Source organism: Alexandromys fortis, unplaced genomic scaffold, assembly GCF_014885135.2.
Source record: "Alexandromys fortis isolate MF-2015 unplaced genomic scaffold, M_Fortis_MF-2015_v1.1 scaffold_217, whole genome shotgun sequence".
Lineage (NCBI taxonomy): Eukaryota > Metazoa > Chordata > Mammalia > Rodentia > Cricetidae > Alexandromys > Alexandromys fortis.
In genome coordinates, this window is record NW_026068098.1 from 603,323 (window position 1) to 631,291 (window position 27,969).

The 27,969-nt window shown below is 46.4% G+C and overlaps 1 protein-coding gene across 11 annotated transcripts in view; it reads right to left on the reverse strand.

Annotated features, from left to right (window-relative positions):
* Positions 1-7,263: 7,263 nt before the first annotated feature.
* The window catches only part of Prkag2 (protein kinase AMP-activated non-catalytic subunit gamma 2), a 272,656-nt gene continuing 251,950 nt past the window's right edge, over positions 7,264-27,969 (reverse strand). For 8 of the 11 annotated variants that reach the window (XM_050123662.1, XM_050123664.1, XM_050123667.1 and 5 more), the window contains 10 exons: positions 27,118-27,199; positions 25,258-25,316; positions 23,623-23,668; positions 21,841-21,895; positions 20,601-20,727; positions 18,345-18,510; positions 18,044-18,081; positions 15,998-16,144; positions 11,981-12,074; positions 7,264-8,224 (listed from right to left, as the gene is read on the reverse strand). In XM_050123662.1, the coding sequence (XP_049979619.1) occupies positions 8,190-8,224; positions 11,981-12,074; positions 15,998-16,144; positions 18,044-18,081; positions 18,345-18,510; positions 20,601-20,727; positions 21,841-21,895; positions 23,623-23,668; positions 25,258-25,316; positions 27,118-27,199 (849 nt within the window). In that variant the 3' untranslated portion in view covers positions 7,264-8,189. The remainder of the gene's footprint in view (positions 8,225-11,980; positions 12,075-15,997; positions 16,145-18,043; positions 18,082-18,344; positions 18,511-20,600; positions 20,728-21,840; positions 21,896-23,622; positions 23,669-25,257; positions 25,317-27,117; positions 27,200-27,969) is intronic. The other 3 variants (XM_050123663.1, XM_050123665.1, XM_050123669.1) reach the window with 1 other exon arrangement.

The following is a 27,969-nucleotide window of genomic DNA, read 5'->3' on the forward strand; positions in this document are numbered from 1 at the left end:
TGGGGACATATAAGATGATAGCTGGAGATTCCCCTCATGACCGCATGTCTGTCCCTGAAGTTCGAGGCCTGCAGGGGTTAGAGGCTGCTGACACACCCCGTGGTCACTCCACTTTCTGACAAAATATCCTTGGACCCAGTGTTAATTTCACAGAGGAACGGAACATTCTTTAAGATAATTTTTAAATAGGAGAAAGTGTGCATTGTGCTCTTTAGAAAAGAGTTCACCCTTCCAAAGGAAACTGCCTTTATTGGCTTGCTTGTTTGTTCATTTAAGTATATAGTCAGCTATTGCAGACTAAACAGAACTTTCTGGTATACACATATCAGCACTATTATGAAGTCATTCATCAGCAGTCATCAAGGTGTTAGAAATCTGGGCTTGGAAGATGGCTCAGCTTGGAAAATGCTTGCTGTGGAAAGTTTGGATCCCCACGTAAAGGCCAGGTGTGGTGGTGTGTGTTTGAAAGCCCAGAAGAGTTGAAATAGTGGGCAGTGGGCCAAATGGAAGGTGGAGAAGTGATGGAGGAAGACACTCCAATGTCAGCCTCCGGTGTCCACACACACCTGCAGAGGGAGCCCCTATATGGGTACCCATGCGTACATCACACATAAATACATCTTAAAAAGTCAGAACTCTATATAGTGGTTATATTTGAAGGCCCAACTTTCCCTATACTCCATTTCTAATGAAAAATATATTTCAAAATGCTGGCTAACAAATCTCTATTGTCACGTGAAGAACCTCAAGTATTTATTTTTAGCTCCCACCTATGCTTAAAACCAGACAGATCTTAAATATAGCCTATTTTGTAAGGAAAGTAAAACATTTACCTTGGTAAGGTTTTTATTTTTTGTAAATTTTTTGGGAGGGTTCGAAGCATTTTAAAGGCATCCTAAGAGGGTGTGGTTCTTGTAGGTCCACTGTGCTCCAGCGGCTGACTCAGTATCCATCAGGATACGGACAGCACAAACTGGACTTAGTGAGTTCTTAAAATAAAGGACACAAATTTGGAAAGGAGTAGGAAGGATCTGGGAGGAGTTAAGAGGACGAACGAAGATGCAGATATGATCAAAATACATAATATAGCATTCTTTTTTCTTTTTTGTTTTTTGAGACAGGGTTTCTCTGTGTAGCTCTTGGCTATCCTGGAACTCACTCTGTAGACCAGGCTGGCCTCGAACTCACAGAGATCTGCTTGCTTCTGCCTCCTGAGTGCTAGGATTAAAGGTGTGTGTTACCACCGCCAGGCTGAAATTCTTAAAAAATAAATAAATAACAATATTATATTTTTGAAAAGGCAGTCTTGGCACCTAGAATGATGAACTAAGGAAAGGCAACCTTTTGGAGTTTGTGTTCTCAGTCAATCCTCCATCCCACCTTTCCTTAATCCTCTAGGATTCTGTTTTTACTTTCTTTTTTATTTGAAATAGGTTCTCTAGGCTGGCCTCTTATCCCCAGGCTTAAAAACAATTCTCCTGCCTCAGCCTCTTGAGTAACCAGGACATTAGCTGCATGCCAATGCATCCTCTTGAGGAACTACAAAGCAGCCCAAGCATCTTGTTTCTTCTTTCGTAAAAACTGCAGCACGGACACTCACAACCGATTCATTGTGAAGGAAGGGCCCATGAGTGAAACGAATCCAATCAAATATTCCTAGCACAGCCTGGCTCAGCATGTAGCATGCTGTGGTGTTGGCTGTTTTCTCTGGCGATTGAGTGGCTGACTAGGGCTGCCTAGAAAGAATCTTCCAGAAAGAATCACATCTCAGATCATTAGTCTGAGAAAGATCTAGATTCATAACTGTAAGCTTCATTTGTACTGCGAGGGTATGACTTGTGTCTTAGTCTGTGTTTTATTGCTGTAAAGAGACCCTCTGACCATGGCAACTCTAACAAAAGAAAGCATTTAATTGGGACTTGCTTATAGTTTCAGAGGGTTGATCCATTATCATCACCATGGGAAGCATGACAGCATGCAGGCAGACATGGCATGGGAAAAGTAGATGAGAGTTCTATATCAGGATCAGCAGGTAACAGGAAAGGAGTCACTGTACCTGGCTTGGGCTTTTGAAACCTCAAAGTCCACCCCCAGCGACACACTTCTTCCAACAAGGTCACAGCTACTCCAACAAGACCACATCTCCAGGCTGGAGAGATGGCTCAGTGGTTAAGAGCACTGGCTGCTCTTCCAGAGGTCCTGAGTTCAATTCCCAGCAACCACATGGTGGCTTAAAACCACCTGTAATGAGATCTGGTGCCCTCTTCTGGCGTGAAGGTGACCATTCAGGCAGAACACTGTATATATAATAAATAAATCTTAAGAAAAATATTAAAAAAAAAGACCACATCTCCTAATCTTTCTCAAGTAGTGCCACTCCCCAATTTCAAATATATGAGCCCAACGTGGGCACTCTTGTTCAAATCGCACGGCTTGTTTTCCTTTTGAGACAGAGTCTCCCTGTGTAGCCCTGGTTAGCTTGGAACTCTATCAGATCCAGCTGGCCTTGGACTCATAGAGATCCACTTTCCTCTGCCTCCCAAGCACGGAGATTAAAGGCATGTGCCCCACACCTGTTGAATGTATTTTTCAAAATTATGTCTTATTATATATTGTGTGTGTGTTTTGCATGTGCCTGGGTGGAGGTTAAAAGACAACTTGCAGGATCCAGTTTTCTCCTTCTGCCATGTGGGTCCTGACGATCAAAACTAAGGTTGTCAGGCTGCAGCAGGTACCTTTGCCTACTGAACTATGGAGGTTTTGCCCCACAAGAAAGGAAAAAACAAACAAAAATTCACAAGTTGGGGGCTATTGTCATAGCCCTAGCAGATGAACACTTTCATTTTTTGAACCAAACTTTATTCATATTATCAGGATTATGAGAATCCTCTATATACTTCCTTAATGTCAACTATCCAGTCAGCATCTCTGAGCTATCAAATCATTTTAATGGTCCCACATTGATTTGACTAATGGAGTCTCACCATCCCCTCTCCCTCTTTTGGTTGTCTTTTACTTTGCCGAGGAGTATGGGTTGTGTGGAGGTTGGCCTATCGCCTTCTGTCTTAGAGTCACTATTGCTGTGATGAAACGTTATGATCAAAAGCACGTTGGGGAAGAAAGGGTTTATTTGGCTTACACTTCCACAGCACAGTTCACCACTGAAGGAAGTCAGGACAGGAACTTAAATATGCAGAGGCCATGGAGGGTGCTGCTTACTGGCTTGCTCATCATGGGCTTGCTCAGCCTGCTTTCTTATAGAACCCAGAACCACCAGCCCAGAGATGGTATCACCCACCATGGGCTGGGCCCTCTGCCATTGATCACTAATTGAGAAAATGCCTTACAGCCCGATCTTACGGAGGTATTTCCTCAACTGAGGCTCCCTCCTTCCAAGTTGTATCAAGTTGACACAAAACTAGCCAGGACACCCTCTCCTTGGTTGGGCTTCTGTTTCTGCATTTTCTAGCATTATGTCTTAGTGGCTTGAGCAGATTCAAGTTTGATTTTTATTTTATGGTTTATATTATACATGACAGATTTGACTATGTTTGACCTGGGTGAGGTCTTCCTTCCTTTTCCTTTAAAAATTAAAGTCGGCCATGAATGAGGACCCTGCTGTAGGAAAAGCCATGAATGGCAGCTGTTTCACCTGCTCTCCTGGCAGTAAGCCCGAATTGGATGGGATTCAGGGGCTGTCTCTTCGTTTCTCCCACCACAGGACTTTTTGCTTACCTTGTTCATATACACTTCCTACTTCCTCTTGGGAGGAGGCCCCATTAAGCCTACTGGACAGACCTGGAAACCAAACCCAGAGGAATAATCTGCCAGAGTGTTGTTGCGTGAGGACTATGTGTCTGTGACCTTCTGAAGTCAGGCCAGGAAGAAGAAAGAGGTTTTCACAGAACAAAACCTCTAGCATCCCTGTGGGATCATCCGTCTTTTTGTTGTTTTTGCCTGTAGATGGAATTGTTTTAGCTGGGTGTTGGTGGCACACGCCTTTAATCCCAGCACTCGGGAGGCAGAGGCGGGCGGATCTCTGTGAGTTCGAGGCCAGCCTGGACTACAAGAGCTAGTTCCAAGAGACAGGCTCCAAAAGCTTCAGAGAAACCGTATCTCAACCCTCCCCCCCCCCCAAAAAAGATGGAATTGGCTTGTTTTCTTGATAAAGAATTTATGATGAATAAACTCAATGGATACTTAAGTTCTACTTTCAAAATGGAATAATTTTTTTTCCTCTTCAGGGACCCAGAATAGTGCACACTCCCAGGGAGATGATGGCTTCCACTGGTACCCAGTATGGTACACACTCCCAGGGAGATGATGGCTTCCACTGGTACCCAGTATTGGTATGCACTCCCATGGAGATGACGGCTTCCACTGGTACCCAGAATAGTGTACACTCCCAGGGAGATGATGGCTTCCACTGGTATCCAGTATGGAATGTATTTCCAGGGAGATGATGGCTCCCGGGAGTAGGAAAAAGAACTCCCTGGCTGCTATTCAGGGTCAAAGTGCCCTTTTCTGACTCATAGGTGTTTCTATGTTACCAAGATTTTGGTTTTGATTTTATTTAATGCCGCCCATCCTAAAGAAAAGGTGAGCAAACATGTCAGCTTTGCAGAGAAACAGCTAGCTAGGCTGCGAAGGGAGATTGGGCCGCTGGAATGCTGTACCACAAGCCGGGCTAGAGAGAGGCTGCAATCTGAATCTAGCATCTGCAGACTCCCGAGGGCGGCTCACTCTGTCTTCCAAGCTCCCAGGCACTGCCAAGGGTCTGACTTTTCTGGGTACATGGCTGCGTCACTCTGTTCTCTGCTGACGTCATCACAAGCCTTCTCCCTGTGTGTCAGTGTCCAGATTTCCCTCTTACAATAAGGACACCAGTCCTATTGGATTAGTGCCAACCTAATGACATCATCTTAACTTGATACCTCCACAGAGACCCAGTTTCTAAATCAGGTCAACGTTGCCAGGTAAGTCAGGCACAAGGATATCAGAGAGTCCCTTTGGGGAGGCAGTTCAACCCTCTACAGCCATGTAGGACAGGGTGCTGTGAACTCGACCAAATCATCAACATGCTGTGCAAGAAAGCCGTCATGCGAGGGCAGACTTCATACAGAGTGGGGTGTGGCTTGGTGGGAGAGGGGCTGCCTAGTGTGCATGATGCCTTGGGCTTGGCCCCAGCACACACACACACACACACACACACACACACACACACACACACACACAGTGGGAGAGGGGGAGGGGGGGAGAGAGAGAGAGAGAGAGAGGCTGGCATGTGGTAGCAGAGAACATACCGAGCTCTGGGTTCAATCCCCAGTTCTGCATGCACTGGGTGTGGTGGCACACGCCTCTTATCCCAGCAGACTGGAGGATCAGGAGTTCAGTTATCTTGAGCTACGTAACGAGTTTTATAGGTCAGCCTGGGTTACCCATGAGCCTGTCTTAAACAACTTTAAATTGCTTCCAGGTTGGACTCATAGAGCCATTGGCTAGCAGAGGTCTGAGGCCAGGAAGGCCTCACTCCCTTAGCCTCTTGCCCTTTTCTGCTGGCTGAGACACTTCTGGAAACTCTTCTCATGTACCTTTGCAGAAGCAGCTCCTGGGGCGAGTTCTGAGCAAAGTGTCAAGTGCAATGGAGGTCTGGGGGCCACAGCACAGGAGAGGCCTGAAGGAAAGGAAGCTGTTCTTATGAAGTGTCTTTGACCCTGTGTTGCCCAGCCCGGGGCTGGACCTAGGGGAAGGAACAGTTCTGTGCCAACCTCAGGGGTGGCAGCAGAGCCTGGGAAGTATCAAGGGAGACAGAAGCTGAGGCTTAGGTGAGAACTTCTAGCAAACAATCTAAGAACCAGCCCATCTGGGGTCTACACGAGTGCACGCTCAGAAAAAGTGTTTATGCCTGAAGACTCGCGTTCACGTCCGAGTCATTCCAGAGCAGATGTACTGAGCATGGTGGGGGGAGGGGGAAGGCCCTGAAACTGGGAAGGTGACAAATGGCTGGAATTGGTGCTTTGTGATGTGTCAGGTAACTTCTTGACATCGGCAAGTAGGGACAAATGTGGGTTACCGTATTCCCTGTAAAAGCACTTGAGGAAAAGTGATGTGGGGCGGTGCCACTCAGATGCCCCCGCCTAGTGGGCTTGTTTGCTGATGGGCCCAGGGCTGGGCAGCACATGAATGGATTGGGTGAGCATATGGCAGGTTTGCTCAGGGAGAGACTGAGTATTAAGTTACCACTGTTTCCAGAGAGGCTGTGTGTGTGCCTCTCTGACACAATTTATTTGGCCAACTAGGAAATACATTGACCCCTCCTGTACAATCCAGTGCACCCATGTGTATGTACACACACACACACACACACACAATCTGCGTGACAATCCTTTTTTAAGACGGGTCTTGTTACACAGCCCAAGCTGGCCTTGGACTGAGTGCAGGGACAGTCTCTGCCTTTACTTCCTGAGTGCTGTAATGACACAGGTCTGCTGCCATCCCTGGCTTATGTAACAGAAGACTTGTTTTTATCTTACGAGTGTGTGGTCTAAATGTGCACCAGAGACATGCAATACCCGCAGAGCTCAGAAAAGAGCGTTGGATCCCTGGGAGCGCGAGTTACAAATGGTTGCAAGCCACCATGTTTGTTCTGGGAACAGAACCCAGGTTTTCTGTAAGAACGGACAGTGTTCTTAACCCGAGCCACCTTTCCAGCTCCTGGTGAGACAACTCCTAATTAAAAACACGTTCTTAAAGCTGGGTGTGGTACCACACGTCTTTAATCCTAGCACTCAGGAGGCAGGGGCAGGTGGATCTCTGAGTTCAAGGCTAGCCTGGTTTACTGAGTTCAAGGCTAGCCAGGGCTACACAGAGAAACTCTGCCTCAAAAACAAATTCAAACAAATGTTTATATTTAACAATGGCATTAATGAACTAAACATTTTTAAAGTTCTTTTCTGGTGATGGCTAAAAAGGAGAAGACAATTCATGTACTTTTCTTATTTGAGAAGAAATGTAAGTGGGAAACTCCATGTAAAATATTTTCTTTCCTTTTTCTTTTTTGCTTTCCATGTAGAATCTTAATTGGAACATGCCCAAATATATAGTAGCAAACTGGTAGGCAGGATTTATTTTAATTTTCAATCTGGGAAAAAAAAATCTCCAAAAAGCAAAACACCAAACTCTGCTCATATACACACACATGCGTATACACACACACACACACACACACACACACACAATGTCAACATTTTCAGAGCACTGACATGAGGGAACATTGTTTCCCTTTAATTGCAAGACAATACTGTTTTATGTGTCACAATAAAAGTTACAAGCGTCTTGTCTGCGGTCACACAAACATCATGAGTTTACATTTCAACACACAATAAAAAAAAATAGACATCTTCCGGCACTTCCTCCCTGTGACCATGGCCCGTTTCCATAAACATTTAAAAACCCAACAGTGGCTGTTTTTGAAGGCATAGCCTTTCCAGATCCAAACTAAAGTCATGAGAGATTTGCCATTTCAGAGAACAACTGAGATTTTATTCGTAGGTTTGGTGAAGTCCATTCACCAAAAGATGCATAAAAAAACTGCATGAGAGTAAAAATAAATAAAACGGTGTTGCCAAGCCAGCCTCGCTGACACGGTGGCCAGGACAGGACAAGCACTTAGAACCATCACCGGAAGTTTTCAGTTGCCTATATTAAAATTACAACTTTTCCACAAACGGAGCGAAAAGCAAGAGGTTGGGTCAACGGTCTGAAGATGTTCACATTCGGGCTGTGGGTCTCTTCGGCAGCACTTTGGGGCCTGCGGCAGCAGCGGTGACATATTGCGTGTTTGGACATAAGGCACCGTGATCTGGATGTGCCGTTCACTCACTTTCGGTCACCTGTTCCATCCCAGTGACTTCTTTGAAATGAAAAGTAGTACTAATTTCAGGACACAGTGCACTTTAATGACAGACAGCATTGGAAATCCCTCGGCCGGGGGTCTGAGGACAGCCTTTGAACGCCAAGCCCGAATCTTTTCCTATGCTTACAAATCCCTGGAAAGATACCCATCGCCAAACCCTGATATACATTCTTAGCCATTTATTTTCTTCTATTGCAGCCAGTGTCCATGAGGCAAAACGGGACCCCGAGACTTTGTTCAAGTTCTCCTGTGAGGGCGCCTACATTGGCGGCGGTCATTCAGCCTCCGGCTCCTTCTGTTTGGCACCTGCTGGGAGACGGAAAGAGGAGGTTCCAAGCTTAGGCTCTGGGCAGGGCTCTCTGCAGGAGTCGATCCCACCTAGCCTGGCAGTGGCTAAGAACACCCAGAGGTAGGAGGACTGGGTGGCCACAAGACCCCACCCCCTCCCACCGTCTCACGGGCTCTGATCTTTATCACATCTTGCCATTCTAAATGTCACATTGTGCTGCTAAAAAAAGTAAAAATAAATAGGCAGTCATTTCAGTGTCCATACTTATATATAAAAACATCATAACACATCTAAAGAGAGCTGTGTACAGCAGCTACTGGTCCCTGCTGGTTTCCTACGGGATGGCAGGTGTAGCTACCGCACTACCTACAGTACCTCCCTAGCTTTCATCTGACCTCTTTTTCAAAAATTAGATTTAAAAAATTTTATGTGTATGGGCTCTTCGCCTACATGCATATCTCTATACCATGTCTGTGAAATGCGCCAGGAGGCCAGAGAGGGTGTCAGATTCTCTGGGACTAGCGTTGAGGACTGATGGAGGAAGGTCATTGGTTGATTAATAAAGAAACTGCTTGGCCTCATAGGTTAAAACATAGGTGGGTGGAGTAAACAGAACAGAATGCTGGGAGGAAGAGGAAGTGAGCTCAGACTCGATAGCTCTCCTCTCTGGGGCAGATGCGATGAAGCTCCAACCCAGCATGGAGGTAGGCTAGAATCTTCCCGGTAAGCGCATCTTGGGGTGCTACACACATTAGAAATGGGCTAGTCCAGGTGCGAGAGTTAGCCGAGAAGAGGCTAGATATAATGGGCCAAGCAGTGTTAAAAAGAATACAGTTTCCATGTAATTATTTAGGATAAAGCTAGCCATGCGGGAGCCAGGGCTGCCAGAATGCAGCCCTGCCGCTCCTTCAACAGAGGACAATTGTGAGCTGCCATGTGGGTGCTGGGAATCAAATCCAGATTCTCCAGAAGAGCAACGGGTACTCTTAACCTCTGAACCATCTCCAGGTCCCTGGTCTTGGTTTTCTGGGGCAGGGCGCTTGCTATGTAGCTCAGTTTGGCCTCTGCCTTCAGAGGGCTGGGATCCACCTGTACATTCTGTGTAGGGTTACAGATGTAACTTTGGAAAGAGGTTAGCAGTAGATTAGAAGAAGGAGCTACAAACTGTAGCTCTTACTGTCAGATTGCTTCCTGGTAGGTGCAAACGCAACAAAGACTCATCTGAAGTGCAGTTCCACTACTGTTGCTGCTAAGACTTTGAAAAGGAGAATATGTTACTGTATTGAGCAAGTATCCATATTAGAGCGGCTGTGACCACCTCTGCTGAGTTGCTTTTGATCCTGTCACAGTGGCTACCCGTCTTTGAAGGAGCATCCTGTAAGCATACAGCTGTGCTGCTCACTGTGGGCAGAATGCCTGCATCTGCATGCATGTTGTGGTTGCACCTCTTGGTACATCAGGAGGGAGGCAGGCTGTAGAGACGGTTCAAGGTTAAGAACACTGACTGCTCTTTCAGAGGATCCAGCACATGGCAGCTCATGACTGTCTGTAACTCCAGTTCCAGGGGATCTGACACCCTGACACCCATGCACATAGATGGGGTGACTGGGACTTGGCCTCTCAGTGTCCACAACTCTCCTGACCTGTAAGCATGCTAGTTACCTTGCAAAAGTGAGCATCCTTAGTTCCATGGGCGCTCTGCTCTAGACATTAGGGATGCAACATTTTCCTCAATGAACCGTTACATACAGCCCATCAACAAGAACTCCAACCCAGCCACCTTGTTTTTATGACTGCGTTTCTATGGTAAATCCATTCCAAATGCCAGCTGTGAAACAGATTTCTGCACTCTACCCACAAGGATGGGAGGAGCAAGAATGATTGACAACTTCAGAAACACCGAGTTTAGATGAAAATCTAGTCATACTCAGCCTGCCCAAGCTTATGCCCTGAGGCACTAAGGCTCAGAGACAATGAGCTACTTGCCAGTTTACTCTGGAATTCTAATGCCCTAAAGATCTTCTCAAGGGGACAAACGAGGGCCTGCATGCAACTCTGCTGAGGTAGTCACCAGGGTTGGTCCTGGAGAAGGTACTCCTACTTGTGGGGTACGTCTACATTGGCATGGGGAGTGCCTGTGGTTTTTTTTCCTGCTTGGAGATTTACCCCCATACAATTGAACACAAGCAACAGGTTAACATGATTTTCCAGTTTTGCTTGTAATAGAGTAGCTCTTGTCACTTTCAGTGCTATATGGAATCCCACGGGATGAGTATCTCAGTTTCCCCTACCATTTTTTGAAAGATACTAGGTTATTTCCAACTTCGAGCTGCAGTGGTTTGGATGAAAATGGCCCCCATTTGGTGAAACTGTTTGCGAAGGAGTAAGAGGTGTGGTCTTGTTGAAGGAGGTGTGTCAGTTGGGGTGGGCTTAGGGACTGCAAAATCCCATGCCATTCTTTCCCCTTCCCCCACTGCCCCAGTTAGCACTCTCTCTGACCATTTGTAGGTCTTATGTGAGATCTCAACCACTTTCTGTTGCCATGCCTGCCTGCCGTCATGGTCCACACCATGATGGTCGTGGACTCACCCTCTGAAACTGTAAGCCCCACTAAACTCCTTCCCTGCAAGTTGCTTTGGTCCTGGTATCTTCACAGTAATAGAAGAGTAAGACAGGTTGACAGTATCAACGGGGATCATCCACCTGATGCCTGGTTGTTCATGATTGTGAATGTCACCGTGAACTCAGCCAATCAGTCTGAAAATGACTACAAGAGGCCCGTCTACAGATGTGTGTTCCGGATTCAGCACGTGGGGGTGGGGAGTGGGGTCCCACACGAACATCTCTCAGAACTTCTGCACGCTGCTGGCCAAGATCCCTGAATGGTGACTCTTTCCCGTGGTTGGCTCTGTGGCTTTTGCATCTGCACAGTCAGGCAGGACTCTTAGGGTGGGTAGTTTTAGGGAACAGACTAATTACAAAAGCTAGCTTTAGCTGAGATTGGTTTCTGAACCAAAGAAGAGCAATACCACAGTGGGCACATTAATGATTAACCGCTGGAGTTCAAATTATGTGCCATCCATTGTCCTGTCTGTCTGTCCGGGTCTGTGACCCTGTCAGAAAAAAAGCTAGCTGGTTTCCATGATGGGGCTGGAGAGGCGGGATAGAGGCAAAGAGAATGTGAAGGAAGGATGTGGCAGTGTTTTAAGGTCTCATCAGGCCACCTCTCACCATAAACACATGGCCAGCTGTGCCGTCCGCCCCTCTGTGTGCTTTCTAGAAACTTTGCTCACCCAAGCAGAACATGAACTTCAAGCATGAAAAGTAAAGCCAAAACGGTCTGTACATGAAACCCTGCTGCGTGGGACATGGGGGCAGGGTGCCTTCAACACCTCAGTGCCTGTCCTGGAAATCTTGGATAGAAATAAATCTATCTGCCAGGCAGTCCTGGCACGCGCCTTTAATTCCAGGACTCAGGAGGCAGAGGCAGGCGGATCTCTGGGAGTTCAAGGCCAGCTTGATCTACAGAGCAAGTTCCAGGACAGGCTCCAAAGCTACACAGAGAAACCTTGTCTTAGAAAAGAAAAACCTGTCTACCTACTTACCTACCTACCCCACCTTTCTGAGGCAGGGTTTTTTACGTAACCCTAGCTGGCCTAGAGCTCACAATGTAGACCAGCTGGCCTCGAGCTCACAGAGATCTGCCTGTCTCTGCTTCCAGAGTACCAGGATTAAACTCATGGGATACCGTGCTGGCTCGAAATCTTCATTTTTACCTGCTGGTGTGAGGATCAGGGCTTGCAGGATGTCTGACAGGGAGATAATACCCACAATACTATCTGCTTCATTCACTACCACCAGCCGATGGACCTGCAAAAAGAAAAGTCCAGGTGTGAGCTTACCGAGTGTGTGTGTGTGTGTGTGTGTGTGTGTGTCACACTTGCCCATGCAGGTATACATGGAGGCCAAGTTGATGTCAAGTTTTTTTTAAAACTGCCCAACTTTTTCCCCCATCCCCTGACACAGGATTTCTCTGTGTAGCCTTGGTTGTCCTAGAACTCACTATGTAGACAGGTTGGCATTGAACTCCAAGATTTGCCTATCTCTGCCTCTCTGCTGAGATTAAAGCGTGTGCCACCACTGCCTGGCTGCCTCACTGTATGTATGTATGTATGTATTTATATTTTCTGTGTATGGGTATTTCGCCTGCACCTATGTCTGTATACCACATGCAATCAGTACCTTTAGAAGCCAGAAAGAGGTTGTCTGACCCCCTGAATAGTTGTGAGCAGCCATGTGGGTGCTAGGGATCCAACAATCTTATGTCCATCGCAAGAGAAGTAAGAACTTGCAGCCTCTGAGCCATCTCTCCACACTCCCTGAACCTGAAGTTTGCCATTTTACCAGACTTGCTGGCCAGTGAATCTAGGATCCACCTCTCTCCATCCTACTGGAAGCTGTGGTTACAGGACTGTACTGCTGTCCCCGTTTGGGTGGGTGCTGGGATCTGAATTCGGGTTCTCATGCCTGTACAGCAGACAATTTATCCACTGAGCCATGCTCCTAGTCTACACGTGAAAGTTTAAATTAAGAAAATTTAGAAATGCATGCTGGAAAAAAAACGGCACTCATGTAACTCTACAATGAATACAGCTAAGGAGGGGGTGCACAGTGGACGGGCTGCAGAGAGACTGGGGCCCAGAGGGGAAATGGAACACTAATTTGATGGACCACAGTGAGAAAAATGAGCCGGCTCTGTCTGCTGGGCTTTCAAATTCTAAAATATGTATAAAGTAATGATACAGCTCAAAATTAACAACCTCTGTCACTGTATGCATGCGTGTGCATGCGTGAGCTCTGCCCACATTGGGTGACTTCCTCCATGCTTCTCCACAGGGTCTCTCCCTGAACCTGGAGCTCACTGACTCAGCCATACTGACTGGCTAGCAGACCTCACAGAGTCCTCTGCCTCTGCCTCCCCAGCACTATCACATCTGGCTTTTTACCCAGGAGCTGGGGATCAAACCTGGGTTCTTGCGCTTGTGTGGCAAGCCCTTTACCAACTGAGCTCTCTCCAGCCACTCCAGCCTCTAAATCTTAAAACTCAATTCCAGTCTCTTGTAGCCAGTAAGTAACTGGTTTAGCTGGGCAGTGGAAGTCCAGGAGCAGGCTCTCTGCTCTTTGCCTCTCCGGCCATGGCTTTTCTGTGGCACTCATGTAACAGTGCCAATATCAGAGGAGCTAAGCTGCGGCAGAGTGTAGCAGCAGGCATAGTCACCTCTAGTGTTTTCATCTAAAATCTCTTGGAGGTGAATGAAGAGCTAGAGGAGAGAGCACACAGTGAGGAGTAGCATCCCAATTTCCTGCTACAGCCTGGGGCCAAAGGTTCCCCGGGAGACCCTCGAGGCACCAGCCTTAGCTCCTGGCACAGAGTGGGACACAGGGAGGAGCTGCAGAAGACCAAGTCTGGCTTACGCATTTTGTCAAAGGATAATATTTTTAATGTCATAGCTTGCTTTAGGGTTAAAAAAAATGATTTCTTTATGAAATTTCTTTAAAAAATACTTTTAGGGGCTGGAGAGATGGCTCAGAGGTTAAGAGCACTGGCTGTTCTTCCAGAGGTCCTGAGTTCAATTACCAGCAACCACATGGTGGCTCACAACCACCTGATCTGGTGCCCTCTTCTGGCCTGCAGGGATATACATGCAGGCAGAACACTGAATACATAATAAACTAATAAATAATAAATAAATAAAAATAAAAACTTTTAGGTCCTTCAAAAATCCTGTGATAAAACAGAGCACTGAAACTGTGATTTAGGATAAAATGATGATTTACTTTATTTTTATTATGTTTATTTAATTATGTAAAGGGAGGCATGTGCATGACTGCCAAAATATGTCTAAGGAACTTTTTAAAAGTCATCTTTGCCGGGCGGTGGTGGTGCAGGCCTTTAAACCCAGCAATCGGGAGGCAGGGGCAGGTGCATCTCTGTGAGTTCGAGGCCAGCCAGGACAGGCTCCAAAGCCACAGAAAAAATCCTGTCTTGAAAAAAGCAAACAAACAAATAAAAGTCATCTTCTTGTCAAACAGGCTGATGGTGACACACGGCACCCTGGCTCTGGGAGGAGTCATCTGGTGAAGGAATTTTAGTGGCAGACAGAGTCGAGACATGTAACGTGAGAAAACAACTTAGTTACATCCTTATTTCCCTTCACGGCTTCTTTCAAACTACAGCACACAAGAGGGTTGGTATTAGTAGACCCAGCAATTGGCCTTTTCTATGGCAACACACCGTTAATGGTTTTCAACACGAACACTCTCCTACATAGCGCTCTGTATTTCTCGGGATGGATTCCATCAGAGATGTCATTCCACTGCCATCACAGGGAGGGACGGCACCTTTGCTAGTCCTGCTTCTGACCTATGGAGGGCATATGATTCTAAGGACATGCATGAGACATCAGGATACATGCCCAAGTATGTTAGAACCTTCTAGAAAACGAGGTTTACCATTAAAATGCTGTGCTAAAGAGCAATGACAACAGCTGGGGAGGGAGACGCTGAGGGATGAACTCAGATGCCACGCGGAGGCTAGCCTCTGGGACGGCAGCTGGATTCTATGGACACTGGGCGCTATAGGACAGAGGCTGGACTACAGGGGGCTCGTTCTAGCAGCAATGGCTCTCGACTTCACATGCCGCGTGCGACTCCAGCACACATGTAGTACGTGACTTCACAGCACACATGCAGTGCGTGACTTCAGCAGCATACACGCAGTGCATGACTTTAGAAGCATATATGTAGCACGTGACTTCAGAGCACACATGCAGTACACGACTTCAGCAGCTAGCTTTTACTGTGGAAGTCATGGTTGCCTCTGAACTAATTAGGTGCTTTGTCTTAGTGCACACACCTGCATTTCTAATATTGAAAGAGACCTGTCATTGGGAGTGCATTTTATTTAGTAGGGAATGTTCTGAAAGTAACAGAACCGTATCCTTCAGTCCTTGATGACATTGGAGGACAAGGGATAAGGGAGGGACAAGGCCACACTGGATGCCACTCCTAGCCCTGTCTGAGAAGAAAGGAACAGTTGTGGGAATGAGAAGGTGGACGACACACCACAGTGACCTCTTTTCCCTCCTGGGAACATTGTACAAGCAGCTAAGTCCAGGCAGTGTGGGGGTGGCTGCTCGGGCTGGTGAGGCCCTACAGTTTACTACTCACATCAACCAGGGACAGAGAGGAGAGAGAAAGGCACTTAACTTTGAAAAGTTTTGTCTGTGGCCGGTGAGATGGCTTGGGGTAGAGGGTATGCCATGTAAGCCTGATGATTGGTGTTCAGTCCCCAGAACCCACATAAAGCAGGAAGGAGAGAGCTGACTCTCACATATGTGGGTGCACGTGCAAACACACACACATACGCGCACACACACATAGGCGCGCGCACACACACACAAGTTTCACTCCACCTTATAATCATTCACTTTGTTAAAGTAACATTATTCGTTTCTGCTTTGACTTCAAGTACTCTGACAGGATGTATTTACTGAAAGCGTCTGGGACCACTTTTGTTTTCTCAAGTGCACATTTTTCATACTCTGAAAGTATCTGCACTCACAAAAATTCACCAAATTCAGCTCAACTCAGTACGCCTTTGTGACTGTGTGCCAAGCACTGGGCTGGGGTTCAGAACGGCCACGAGCCCACTCCTAGCCTACAGAAGCCATGGCCTGCCTCCCAGGGCTGTCTCTCAACCTTGCTGTGTGTGCCAGGCTGGGGCCGCTCACCTCGGCTCTTACTATCCTGTCCACGATGGTCTCCAGTGTTTCCAGCTTATTGCACTTCACCACACCCTCAAAATACTGTGAGCGGTGCTGCAGGGCCTGGGTCACCGTGATGTCTAGGTTATTATATGTTTTCTCAGCAGCAAGATTCTGTAAGAGTCATAGAAAAAAGATTACATCCTTCACTTCCATTTGGATGAACAAGTGACCTGATTCTTAAAAACATTAGCATGGAATTTGGTATTAAGAGTTCTCTTCCCAGCTAGTATTGTGCCCTCAGCATGGCTGTTTCAGTCATAACCAAGGATATCACGTTACTAGGTGTACCTTGATTATGGAGAAATATAAAGACATTATGTTGGTAGTAAGGGGGTTTGAACCCAGGACCTCATGCAAACTAAGCAAGTGCTCTACTAATGTGAACTTCCCTAGCCTCCTAGCCTCTCTTTTTTTTTTTTTTTAAATTTCGAACCAGGTCTCCCTAAGTTACCCAGATTAGTCCTGAACTTATTCTGATATCCAGTCAGGTTTTGAACTTGCAATTCTCCTGCCTCAGACTCTTGAGTGACCACAGGCTTGTATCACTAGGCAGATAGATGTCATTTTATACATTTAAAAAGATTTTACTTTACATTTGTGTGCATGTGGACACACATGCATGTGTGTGTGTGTGTGTGTGTGTGTGTGTGTGGTGTTTACAGAGGCCAGAAGAGGAAGTCAGATCCCTTGAAGCTGGAGTCTGGAGTTAGAGGTATCTGTGAACCCTCTGACATGGGCTTTGGGAGTATCATGCACTCTTACTACTGAGCCAACTCTCCAGCTCACTTGTAAAATTCTGACAGTGTTTTCTGCCAGGCTCCTCCCCACTCTGGTCCTCTAGGGTTCTACAGCACACATGAGTAATGTCTCCTGAGAAACAAATTAACACTTGCAAAGGGTAAGATGCCTCAGAGGGAGGGCACCCACACCAGTGTTTCCCCGTGAGTTCTCATGGACTCTATTAGGGAGGTGTGGGCAGTCAAGATCAAGAAGAGACCCACGAAGGCGGTGGTGGCGCACACCTTTAATCCCAGCACTCGGGAGGCAGAGGCAGGCGGATCTCTGTGAGTTCGAGACAGCCTGGTCTACAGAGCTAGTTCCAGGACAGGCTCCAAAGCTACAGAGAAACCCTGTCTCGAAAAACCAAAAAAAAAAAAAAAAAAAAAAAAAAAAAAAAAAAAAAAAAAAAAAAAAAAAAAAAAAAAAAAAAAAAAAAAAAAAAAAAAAAAACCAAAAAAAAAAAAAAAAAAAAAGAAGAGACTCACGAAGCCCAGAAATCCATGGAGGGTCCCACAAGTCCCATAGATTTTAGTGGGTCCATGCATCCAAGGTTCTGATGAAAAGATTTTTGGTATCTACTTCCATTAAACAGAACAGACTGAGCTGAAAGATTTGAGACAGCTGCAAAACTGCACTTAATGGCAGGGTCAACGCTGTGGTAACACACGGTGTATGCACGCCAGCTGTCAGATTCACTGCCCTTTCTTAGACGCAGTGTGAGACTCAGAGACCACACTTAAAAATGAATGGGCAAGAACGTTTTAAAGGTAACGACAGAGCGTCGGTGAGAATCCTCACAGCCGCCAATCAGGGATTTGAGTAAAGAACCCTAGGAAGCTAAGACGTAGCTCTCTTAGCCTACTGGCTGTCTTCTCAGAACGGCGTCTCCCGACCTGCGCAGGAGTATGCACTAACAAGGGGCCCCATGGCGAGTGACCCCAGAAAGGAATGTGCGTGTTGTGGTGCACGGGCTGTAGGGATGGATGCCATGCACGCCCGTCAGAAAGCCCAGGATAGTAAAACATCAGCACACACTCACACAGTTCACTGGCAGATCAGTGAGTACTAGAAATATCGTCACTGTGAGGAGACCGACATTCTCCAAGGCTCCCTCAAAAGGTCAGATACTATTACCTCAGGGAGTAAAAGACTCAGTCTAATTTTGGTTTTCATTTGTTTGAAAATGCATTCTGAATGACAGGTTTAGAAACATGGAAAAAAAATACTTACAATTACATCAAACTTGGAATAAATATCTACAACTTTTCCTAAAAATGAAAACATAAAGTTAGAAAAACATTTTAGCAACAAGACAGTAACTCATTAAAAAAAAAAACTGTCTTAACTGGGCAACTACTGTGCACTAAACAGCGCTGAATAAAACACATGGGTCTATTTAGGACAGGAAACTAAGCCTGCTGATCTCTGCTGTGGGAACTATATCCCAGCATCCACTTCTCTGCCGTCTGCCTGTTTCCCACTCCTGGCTCAGGAGCAGGGTCCTAAGCTTTGCTGGGATGGCCTCACAGACCTGACTCATCCACCACAGGCAGAGCTGATATCCGTCTCTCCACAAAGATGTTCAAGGCTTTGATGATTGGAGTGTCCGGGTGAATGAAGGCAATATTGTGGTACGTTCCTATTCCAAGTTCATCCAGGTTCTGCTTCATGAAGGCAGGCTTTGGCATATCAGACATCTGAGCAAAAAGAGACATGAGAATGTTTTAGAACCCTAGCATACCCTTTCAATGCTCAAACATCCAGATCTGAATGAAAAAACTATGTGCAGAGAATTAAAGGTACGCTTTCCTAACAGCCAGCCTGTATCTCATAGTCGTCAGAGCTATACATCAGAACTGTCTCCCTCAAACCAGATGACAGCTCAACGCGGATCCTTCTACAGAAAACAATCCCAAGAATTCATGTTTTCCCTTCTCTTCACACCAAACAAGTGGCTGGAGGATGGGAGCAACAGGCGTGTCTGGGACATGAAGGCCTGAAAGCCAGCATGACATGGATCCTTTCTTCTTAGTGATGTACACGCAGCCCTGTGTGTTTGCAGACCCCAGGGCTGACTGGCTGAGACTAAGCTGCTCCTCATTCCACCCCACCGCCACAGCCTGCACTCTCCCCAGATGAACCCGATTTCTGACTGTCAGAAGCGAAGAATAAGCTAGCTGAACACAGTGGGAGGAACCTTTGAAAATTAACTTTCCTTTCCTGACTGTTTCAAAGGAGGAAGGGTAAGTTTGAAGAGGGTCTAGGACCAGGCTGGACTACAACACAGTAAGGTCTATGGTTTCAAAGCTCCACCTTTCATAAAGGCCACAGCTGACGCCATCCTCCTGGTGTACCTTACAATTATCAGGAAAAGATGAACAATTAGAAGAAACAAAATGTTCAAGTCAAAGAGTTCATCAATATTCAAATCATGAGATTCCTAGAAATTTAGAGAAAAAAAAAGAGAGAGAGAGAGAGAAAGACCTATTAGGTCATCTAATCCATCTCAGTACAGAATATTCCTGCTGTAGACACCTACTTCTCAAATGCCTGGAAGGGTATCACTACCCTTTCTCAGAATGATCCTGACAACTCAGTAGAAACCAGGCTATGGTGTTTCATTATTAAAATTCATATTTTTATCTGAGAACCTATGGCTGAATATTCTGGCTGCAAGGTTCTATCTGCCAAATCCCCGTCCTTTCCACAGGCCAGAGGAGTGGCACATGAATAGCAATGACACCACCAACTGGACAGGGTGCATAGGGACACCTCGTGCAAAGCTCCCAGGACAGTGCCTGCAGTGGCCAACTGTCACAGATGGGCTCTCGGGGGCTGGGCTGCCAGCCTGGCAGCTGTGGGTCCAGACCTGCCCCTCCACCCCAAGCCCTTGGTTCCTATGATATCTCAACATTCAAGGCTGCCACATTCTCCAATTACCAGCTGATGGACAAAACTCCAAACCCCCTGTTTTTTCTTCCTAGGTTGCCTACTAAATGTCACGGGCTTTTTGGCAAATTATTCTTCTCCTGATTTCTTAGCACTGATGCAACTCTCTAAACCTTTGACACCTCTGTAAGCCGCTGGCCTTGCAAGGCTGCATCCAGAGCAGCAACTTGGGCCCTTCTGCGAACTTGCATGCCTAGTGGGAAGCTGCAGACGGGAAGTAGCTTTAAGTGTTTCTTATTTCTTTTAGAAAGAAAACTTCAAACGACCTTTCTGAACCAGCAACACTTCCACAGGTCCTGACTAGTGATGGGGGTGGGGCACGAAAGTGCATTCCTGCTCCCATGGAACCTCCTCTAACACTACCTGCCTCAGAGGCTGTGAACGCAAACCACAGACGTGCAGTATGGTGTATCATTTGCCTATACCTGACTTGCCTTGGGATTCTCTGGCTGCTGCAGCAGATGAGAATGAGATAACCCCTGGGATGCTGTTGTTTTGCTTATGTTTCTAGAACCATGATTTCAACAAACACACTATGAAGCAATTGCTTTCTGAAGCCCTGGCTCCGCCCATCTGGTGCAGTAGAACTCAATCAAACCGCCTTAGAAACGCCTTTAGCCACCCATGCACAAGAGATACCCATCTGTAGGGGCACACACTGTTTTTATTACTTTAACACTTGGGAGAACACACAGTGCGCATAGCAGTGAGTTGAGAAACGGAAATGTTGCAGAAAGGAAACCACGGAACTAACGGTTTCTTCTACTGAGAGTGACAAGAGCCCATTCACTTGATGTAAGTGACAGTCAAGGCAACTGCATCTTTAGGGACTACTTACAAAAAGCTGGAGGAACTTGAGGATTCTTTTGTGGGTAAGTATATAAAGTGCATTCCCACTGATAGGGTCAATAACTGGCAATCTGTGGATTTTATTTTTGATCAACGAGTATACAGCATCGAAGAGGCTGTGGGAAAAGCCATTAGAGTCATTAGGAGGCTTTCAAGAAAAATCAGAACGACTTCGGACCACCCCTGCTTTCCAGTATTTCCACTGCTCTTATACTACCATAGGAGGCTCATCAGCTTACAACAGTCCCGGCAAAGCTTTACGTGGGAACTCTCTGCCCATCTGTTGATACATCTCAAACTCAAGAGGGAAACACAGATCTCCAGCAAGACAAGTCGGGATTTGGTTTGGAAGAGGCAAAGCCTTCTGGAAAGCTAGCAGTGACTTTAGCACTGAGGCTGGGTCCTGGACTCCCAGGGTGTCTGCCTGCCCTGCCAGCCCACCTTGGGGAACTGCCCTGTGTCCTCATTGCTCCTGCCACTGTCTGCAAGAAGCCTGTGGGGTGTGTCTTCCCCTACGATCTGGGAATAGGTGACAAAACCTAGTGTTTTCTCTCTCTATAATTCTTGGGCTTTAAAAATGTCTCCTACACTGTCCATTTTGTGCTGAGAGCCAGGGGCTGAGTCCAGCACCTGTTCTACTGACAGGCTGTGCCTGAGTCTGGCTTCACCCTTTCTGCTCCTTCTGGTATGGCTCTGTCTGGATTGAAAGCACCCTGGGAATGTTTCACTGCTTCTCCCAGGAGCCAGCCTCTCAGACAGATGCTGGGGTCAGGAGGGAAGCCCCGAGTTTGGTAACTATAACAGAATCCCTTTACTGATGCTGCCGCAGGAGATCTGGGTGTTCGAAACTGGCCTGGACGATCAACCTCATGGCCCATTTCCAACCACTTGGACCCATGCAGTTGCTCCACACCCTCATTCTCCTCCCTCTCTCAGGTCTTGCTGAGTTGTCTGGGGTAGCCTTGTGCTTGCTATGCATATAGTCCAGGCTGGCCTCAAACCAGCAATCCTCCAATGCCGGCCTCCCCTGAGTGCTAGGATTCCACTATGTCCGGCTTTGCTGTGATTTCCAACATCTCTCAACGTCTGGCACACTACTTGGATTGAGGAGGCTGGCCGTATCTAGCCTGAGGGACTTGTCTGTCTACTTCTAGTTACCTATCAAGGCAATAAAACACCTACATTGCAAAGAATGCTTTCAAAGGGGGAGAAGAAGCTTCCATGTTTACCTTGCATCTGGAGAGATATTCACCAAAGGCTTGAAGGTTTCTTGTAAGTACAACTCTGCATTTGTAGAAGGAAAACATAGTTACAGATCTGCTGTGCGCAATGCTACAGTTTATAGGAAATAGACAAACTAAAAACCCAAATAAAAGATGATTTACCCTAAACTAAGGTTACAGTCATGGTTATTTTAAGCAGCCTCAAATGTTTTCAGGACATTGTCTTTGGAGAAAAATCAAATATAGGAAAAAAACCCCGATATTTCCAAAGATGCTGATAACATCAGGAAAAGGTCTGATGTGGAGCGATGGTAGCAGAGGCCACTGGGTCCTATCAAGTCCACGCTGCTCTCAAGAAACGAAACGTTTACAGAATCCTCCAGGGCAGATGCTCATAAACTCGGAGATAGCATCACTCTAAGCAATGCTGATCTTTAAATGATCTCATTTTATTTCCCTAACTGATGCTCAAAACCCAGGGCATGTTGGGAATCTTGCCGACATATGCACATTTTCTTTGTAAAGAAATCAACCGTAATTAATTCATTTTGCTGAGGTCTGCACACAGAAAGCATCTGAGACCATCCTGGTATTATCACACCTTCAAACACCCCGGTAGGTAGAAGGGTAAATACATCTAAGCCAACGGGACGTATACGGCAGAATTTGATGAGAAGTGCCTGTCCTGGTATTGTTACTCATGTCACTGACAGGCCATCTGGATGCCATGGCGACTTAATTCATTTAGCCTGCCTTGATAAAGACAAGCTCAATAAAAACACACCCCTTGGCAAGATTTCAAAATCGTGTGAAATTAACAGGGCCCACAGAGGTCTGAAGAACGCGAGTGGAGGCTATGATTTCCCAGCTTCCTTTGAAGACTGGTCATCCTGTCAAGCACAGACTCCTAACACCCAGCTAAAGAATGCCCTGCAGTTGGCCCTTTCCCTCTGCCCAGGCTTTCCCTTGAGCACTGGGCCAGGGCCCTTATGCTCCGACCAGTCTGGGTCCTCTGAGCCATCCCATGTTCTGCCCTGCCCACTATTTGAGACGACAACCTTCCCACCCAGGAACTGGTCCCACTGTAGGTAAAAATAACATGACTGACTGTAAAGGTTGGATTTTAGTGAGTCAAACAGAGTTCTTTTGTATCTACGAGTATCTGTGTCTGTGTGTATGAATATTTCTGTGTGTGGGCCAGAGAACACCTCAGAAAGCTCTTCATCATGTTTTCTGAGACAGTCTCTCCCTGGCTCTGGCCTTGCTGACCAGTGAGGCCCCAGAGATTCGCCTGTTACTGTCTCCAGGGCTGGCAAGTGCTCATTCCCATGCCTGGCTCTTTGGCATGGCCTCGGGGACTGAGCTTGGGTTCTCAGGCCTGCTCTTCCCATACTATCTCCCCAGCCCAAAAGTTCCTGAAATGATTTCCTTGTCACTCGGTCTGAAGCGTTCAGTTGGAATTTTCCTTGTCTTGGTTTTGCTGAATTGGTTAAAGAGTAATTCAGCTTAATCAGAGCAGAAGCTAGCTCTCCCCATACTTGGGCTACGGTGACCAGGTATCTGAGGGTGCTACTCGGTGGTCAGATCTCTACAGCTCCAGGTCTAGTGTAAGGCCACACATGTGTGACAACATGCACAGCTAGTAGCGAAGACCCTCAAAATGAAAAAGAAACAGAGTGTTTTAACTAGCAGGTTGTCATTAAGTGCAGGAAATGACCCGAGACATCAAACACGCTTTTCACACATTTTCTCCAGATATTGAAGGGTTTAAAACCTGGGAGTGCTTACCCCTCCACGTTTCAATCTTATGTTCCTCTAATTCATAAATCTGTACCTGCAAACAAGAAAAATCACATCCACACGTGTTACCACCCACAACGGCAAGCAGCTACGCTCCTGCCCGTCTGCTTCTAACTAGAAAATTCAGGGACCCATATCTCCAAGTGCCAAAAAAGAGATTTAGCTGTTTATCTACTTATTGACTTTTTTTTTTCAATTTTTTTACTTAACAAGTAACCACAGAGATTTGCTATATGGCACCTGCTGTTCTTTAGCACATATATCACACAGAATATTTAAAGTCTGATAGAACTTCCTTTATTTTTCTCTAAGTAGGATAATTTAGTAAGCAGATAAAAGTAACAGGTTTCACGGTGGCATTTCTGTTTTTGTATGTCACGTTTCTCAATATATCATCCACGGTCACCCTCGCATCTCTCTGTCCTCTCAGTTGTCCCCTTTCTTCCCGCAGACGGCTCCTCCTCCTGTTTTATGTCACACACAATCCTTTATCTCTCTTATCCCCCACTCCCGTCCCTAAGGCCCCTTCCTCCCCCTCACAGTCCACTTTCTACTTTCGTGCCCTACATCGAAAGGCCTGGAGTTTTCCTCACAAAGAAACCCGGTTTTGTATTTTATGTGGGAATCACAGCCATGTGCCATCTCAGTGACTGTCTGATCAAATGATGGACCACAAACTTGACTTTCAGAACCCGTAAATGTTGTGGCCATCTCAGTCTGAGTAGAAACATTTGCTGTTTTTACACAACGCGGTCAAGTGAGGACACACTTCCCAGAAGACGCTCCCCTGTTAAATAACACCTATTAGTGACAACTGACCACCACCTTAAAACCCTCTAATTGGAGTACCATCTGCCTTTTAGGTGCCCTGATAGCAGAAATAGTTAAATCAAACCTATAACTGTTCTCCCCACTGCAGCAGACAAAACCAGACCAAGCGGTGTTTGACACAGGCAGACTGGTTTCAATCCAAACTGCCCTAGTAGAACATCTGGGCTAGGTGCCAGGCCGTCTGGCACCAATGGCATCCAGAACTTCCCAACTTGGCAGGAAAGAGTCAGAACTGAATTTCCTAGTTTCCTTATAATGGCTATAAAACCATGAAGGAGGGGCTGGGGTTAGCTCAGTGGTGTAGCATCGCCCAGCAAGTTCCATGCCCTGAGCACCCCCCCCCCCCCCAAACTGAAATAAGTAAGAAAAAGAAATCCTGGAGGGGTGATAAGCAACTCTCCAACTTCACACATAACAACAGGCCTGCAAAAAGAAAGTCCCTTGGCCACTTTATCTCCAGGGTGAGGCCGGGAGGCCAACCACTAAGAGGAAGTGGGGGGAGGCACCGCCCTTCCCGGTCCTAGCAGACACCACACGGGGCTTGTCACCGAGCAGCAGGAACTTACACATGTCAGGGCAGTAAATCACAATGAAAGATTCTGTAATCTGAATAAAACAGTTATTATTCCTCCCCCCCCCCCGTACCTTCTTCAAACTTTAATTAAATGATATGAGGTCAAGCTCACTGTTTGCTTGAGTTGGAAGTCTTATAGTTAAGTTCCTTATCTATTATACACACTGGGAAATCCACCCCATCCTAACCATACACACCGTGAGGTCTATGCCACTTACCATAGGCGATTTATAGTATCTGTGCAGTATATTTATGAAGTCTGTAATAGTGAGCATTCCTGGAACAAAGAATAACAGATTAAAAGTAAAACTAAGAAATTGGAGAGATGGCACCGTGATTTGCATTTGCCACATACATGTGAGAACAGGAGCCTGGGTCCTCAGAATCACTGGTCAGTGTGGTGGCCCACTTGTAATTCCAGTTTTAGAAGGCGAAGACATGGGGTCCCCAGAGCTGGCTGGCGAGACAAGGCACACAGGCAAGCTCTGAGCTTGACTGAGAGCCTCTGCCTCAAAGGATGAAGTGGAGAATGATGGAGTATGATTCCTGACATCAATCTTGGGCCTCCACGTGCATGCAAGCACATGTGAGTGTATACACACACACACACACACACACACACACACAATGTGCACATACACATATGCACAGCACATACACACATATGAAAAAAGGTAGACAAAAAGACACATGGGAAGGAAGCTTCTAGTAGCAACTGAATCTGCAATGTTTACTAGAAAATCTTGCAAAGCACAGCCCCCAAACCCCAGGCTCCATCTAGTATATTGAAGAAAGAACATGGATTTCCTACACTAATGTAGACATGCAAACCAAGCCTGACGGACAGTAGGGAATCTGTTTGGCGGATGAATGGAGAACTCGCGAACACTCATAAAACAGCACAAAGAATCGTAGCCGCTCATGAATGGGCTTCAGGAGATGCAGAAGTCCCCTATGTGCTATGAGGGTGGGGCGTCTGGGGCACCTGGACCTCCTGAGAAGTGTTCTAAAGAGTCGCCATCCACTGAAGGCCTACTGTGTGCTAGGAACTAGACTTGAGAAGGTGACAAAAAAGGGGTGCTTTCCACAGCACATTATAGGGCCCAGGCACTGGGGGTGCTCGGAAAAGTGGGTTTCTGAGCTCAAGGCCAGCCCAGTCTACAAAGCAAGTTCCAGGACAGTCAGAGATACACAGAGAAAACCCGTCTCGAGAAACAAAACAACAACAAAAGAACACTGAGTAGTTGATTTCAGAATAATGTTCTAAACATTGGAGTGGCAGCATGGTCAGGCTGTTCTGACTGGGGACACAAAGCCTTTCCCCTGCAGTGCTAGGGCCATGCCCAGAGCCCTGCACATCCTGCGCAGGTCTTGTGACACCGAACAGCACTTGTAGCTCTTGGCTGTTCTAAACAAGGTCTAGACTGCGTAGGATGGAAGTTGTAATCCTCCTGCCTCTGCATCCCGAGTGTTGGGATTGCAGGCACGTATTGCCATATCCAGGACTTATCCAGCACTTTTGACAGCTTAATCATTTAGCAGACATTGATTATATTCACATTCTGATGCTTGCTGTCATTTACAATGATGAGCAGTGACTGAACAGAGCCAGCACAGGGCCTGGAGCAGGTGCCCTGAACTCATCTGGCCACATCTGCGGTGACTTTGTTCCCTGAGCTGATAAAGACACATCTCCTTCAGAGTGTTCAGAAATCGCTAAATTAAAAGAACTCCCTCAGCCCCCAAAACACAAACACTTGAAAAGCAAAAAAGATTGCAGTAAGGCCACAGCAATGTCTCCAATTCACTACTGGTCTGGTTTAGTATGCAAAAGCCAGGATGTTCTTCAATTTGAAAATGTCTATCAGGCTAAACTAGCAGGGATGGGATATACAGCATTCAGCAGGGATAGGAGGTCCCTTCCCAGACAGCTTTCCCCAGCCCTGTCACTGTGCAGGGATAGGAGGTCCCTTCCCCTCCCCAGCCCTGTCACTGTGCAGGGATAGGAGGTCCCTTCCCATCCCCAGCCCTGTCACTGTGCAGGGATAGGAGGTCCCTTCCCCAGCCCTGTCACTCACCTACAAAGCTCTGCTTTTTACTTTCCCACAGAGGTGCCGCTCGGACTCCGTTGGCTACTAAGGCAAAGAAGGCCTTTTTAACCTGGAGAGAAACCAGAAACAAAACATCCTTTTAAAAATCTACATTTCAGGAAGAAAATACCCTCAACTAAGGTTTCCACCAGATCTTACCAGTAATTATCAATGTACGTTTGATAGGCTACAAATAACATGTTAGCAAAATGTATTTTGATAGCCTATTTAAAGGTATTTAGATGTGTCTAACCTTTTGACATTGTCATTTTCACAAAGCTCACATCTAGAGCAGTGCTGTAGTTGTGTGGTTTTTATCATTTTGTCTCTTTGGAGGCCTGCCACCCAGCACCCAAATAAATCACACAGAGGCTCACTCTTACTTATGAATGCCTGGCCTTAGCCTGGCTTGTTTCTAGCCAGTTTTTCTTAACTTACATCATCATGTCTTTCTTTTACCTCTGAGCTATTACATTTCTCTATTTCTGTATATCTTTTCTTCTTATCCCATGGCTGACTGGGTGGCTGGCCCCTTCTTTTCTCGCTCCTTGATCTTCTTTTCCCAGATTTCTTCTCCTATTTATCCTCTCTGCCTGGCAGCCCCACCTCGCCTTTCTCCTGCTTCGCTATTGGCCGTCCAGCTCTTTATTAAGTCAGATTTTTTTTAATTTATTTATTTCTTTATTAATTAATTAAAGATTTCTGTCTCTTCCCCACCGCCGCCTCCCCTTTCCCTCCCCCTCCCCCAGTCAAGTCCCCCTCCCTCGTCAGCCCAAAGAGCAATCCAAACTGCCTAGGCTCCCACAAAACCAATAGGTGCAGTAGGATCAAAAACCCATT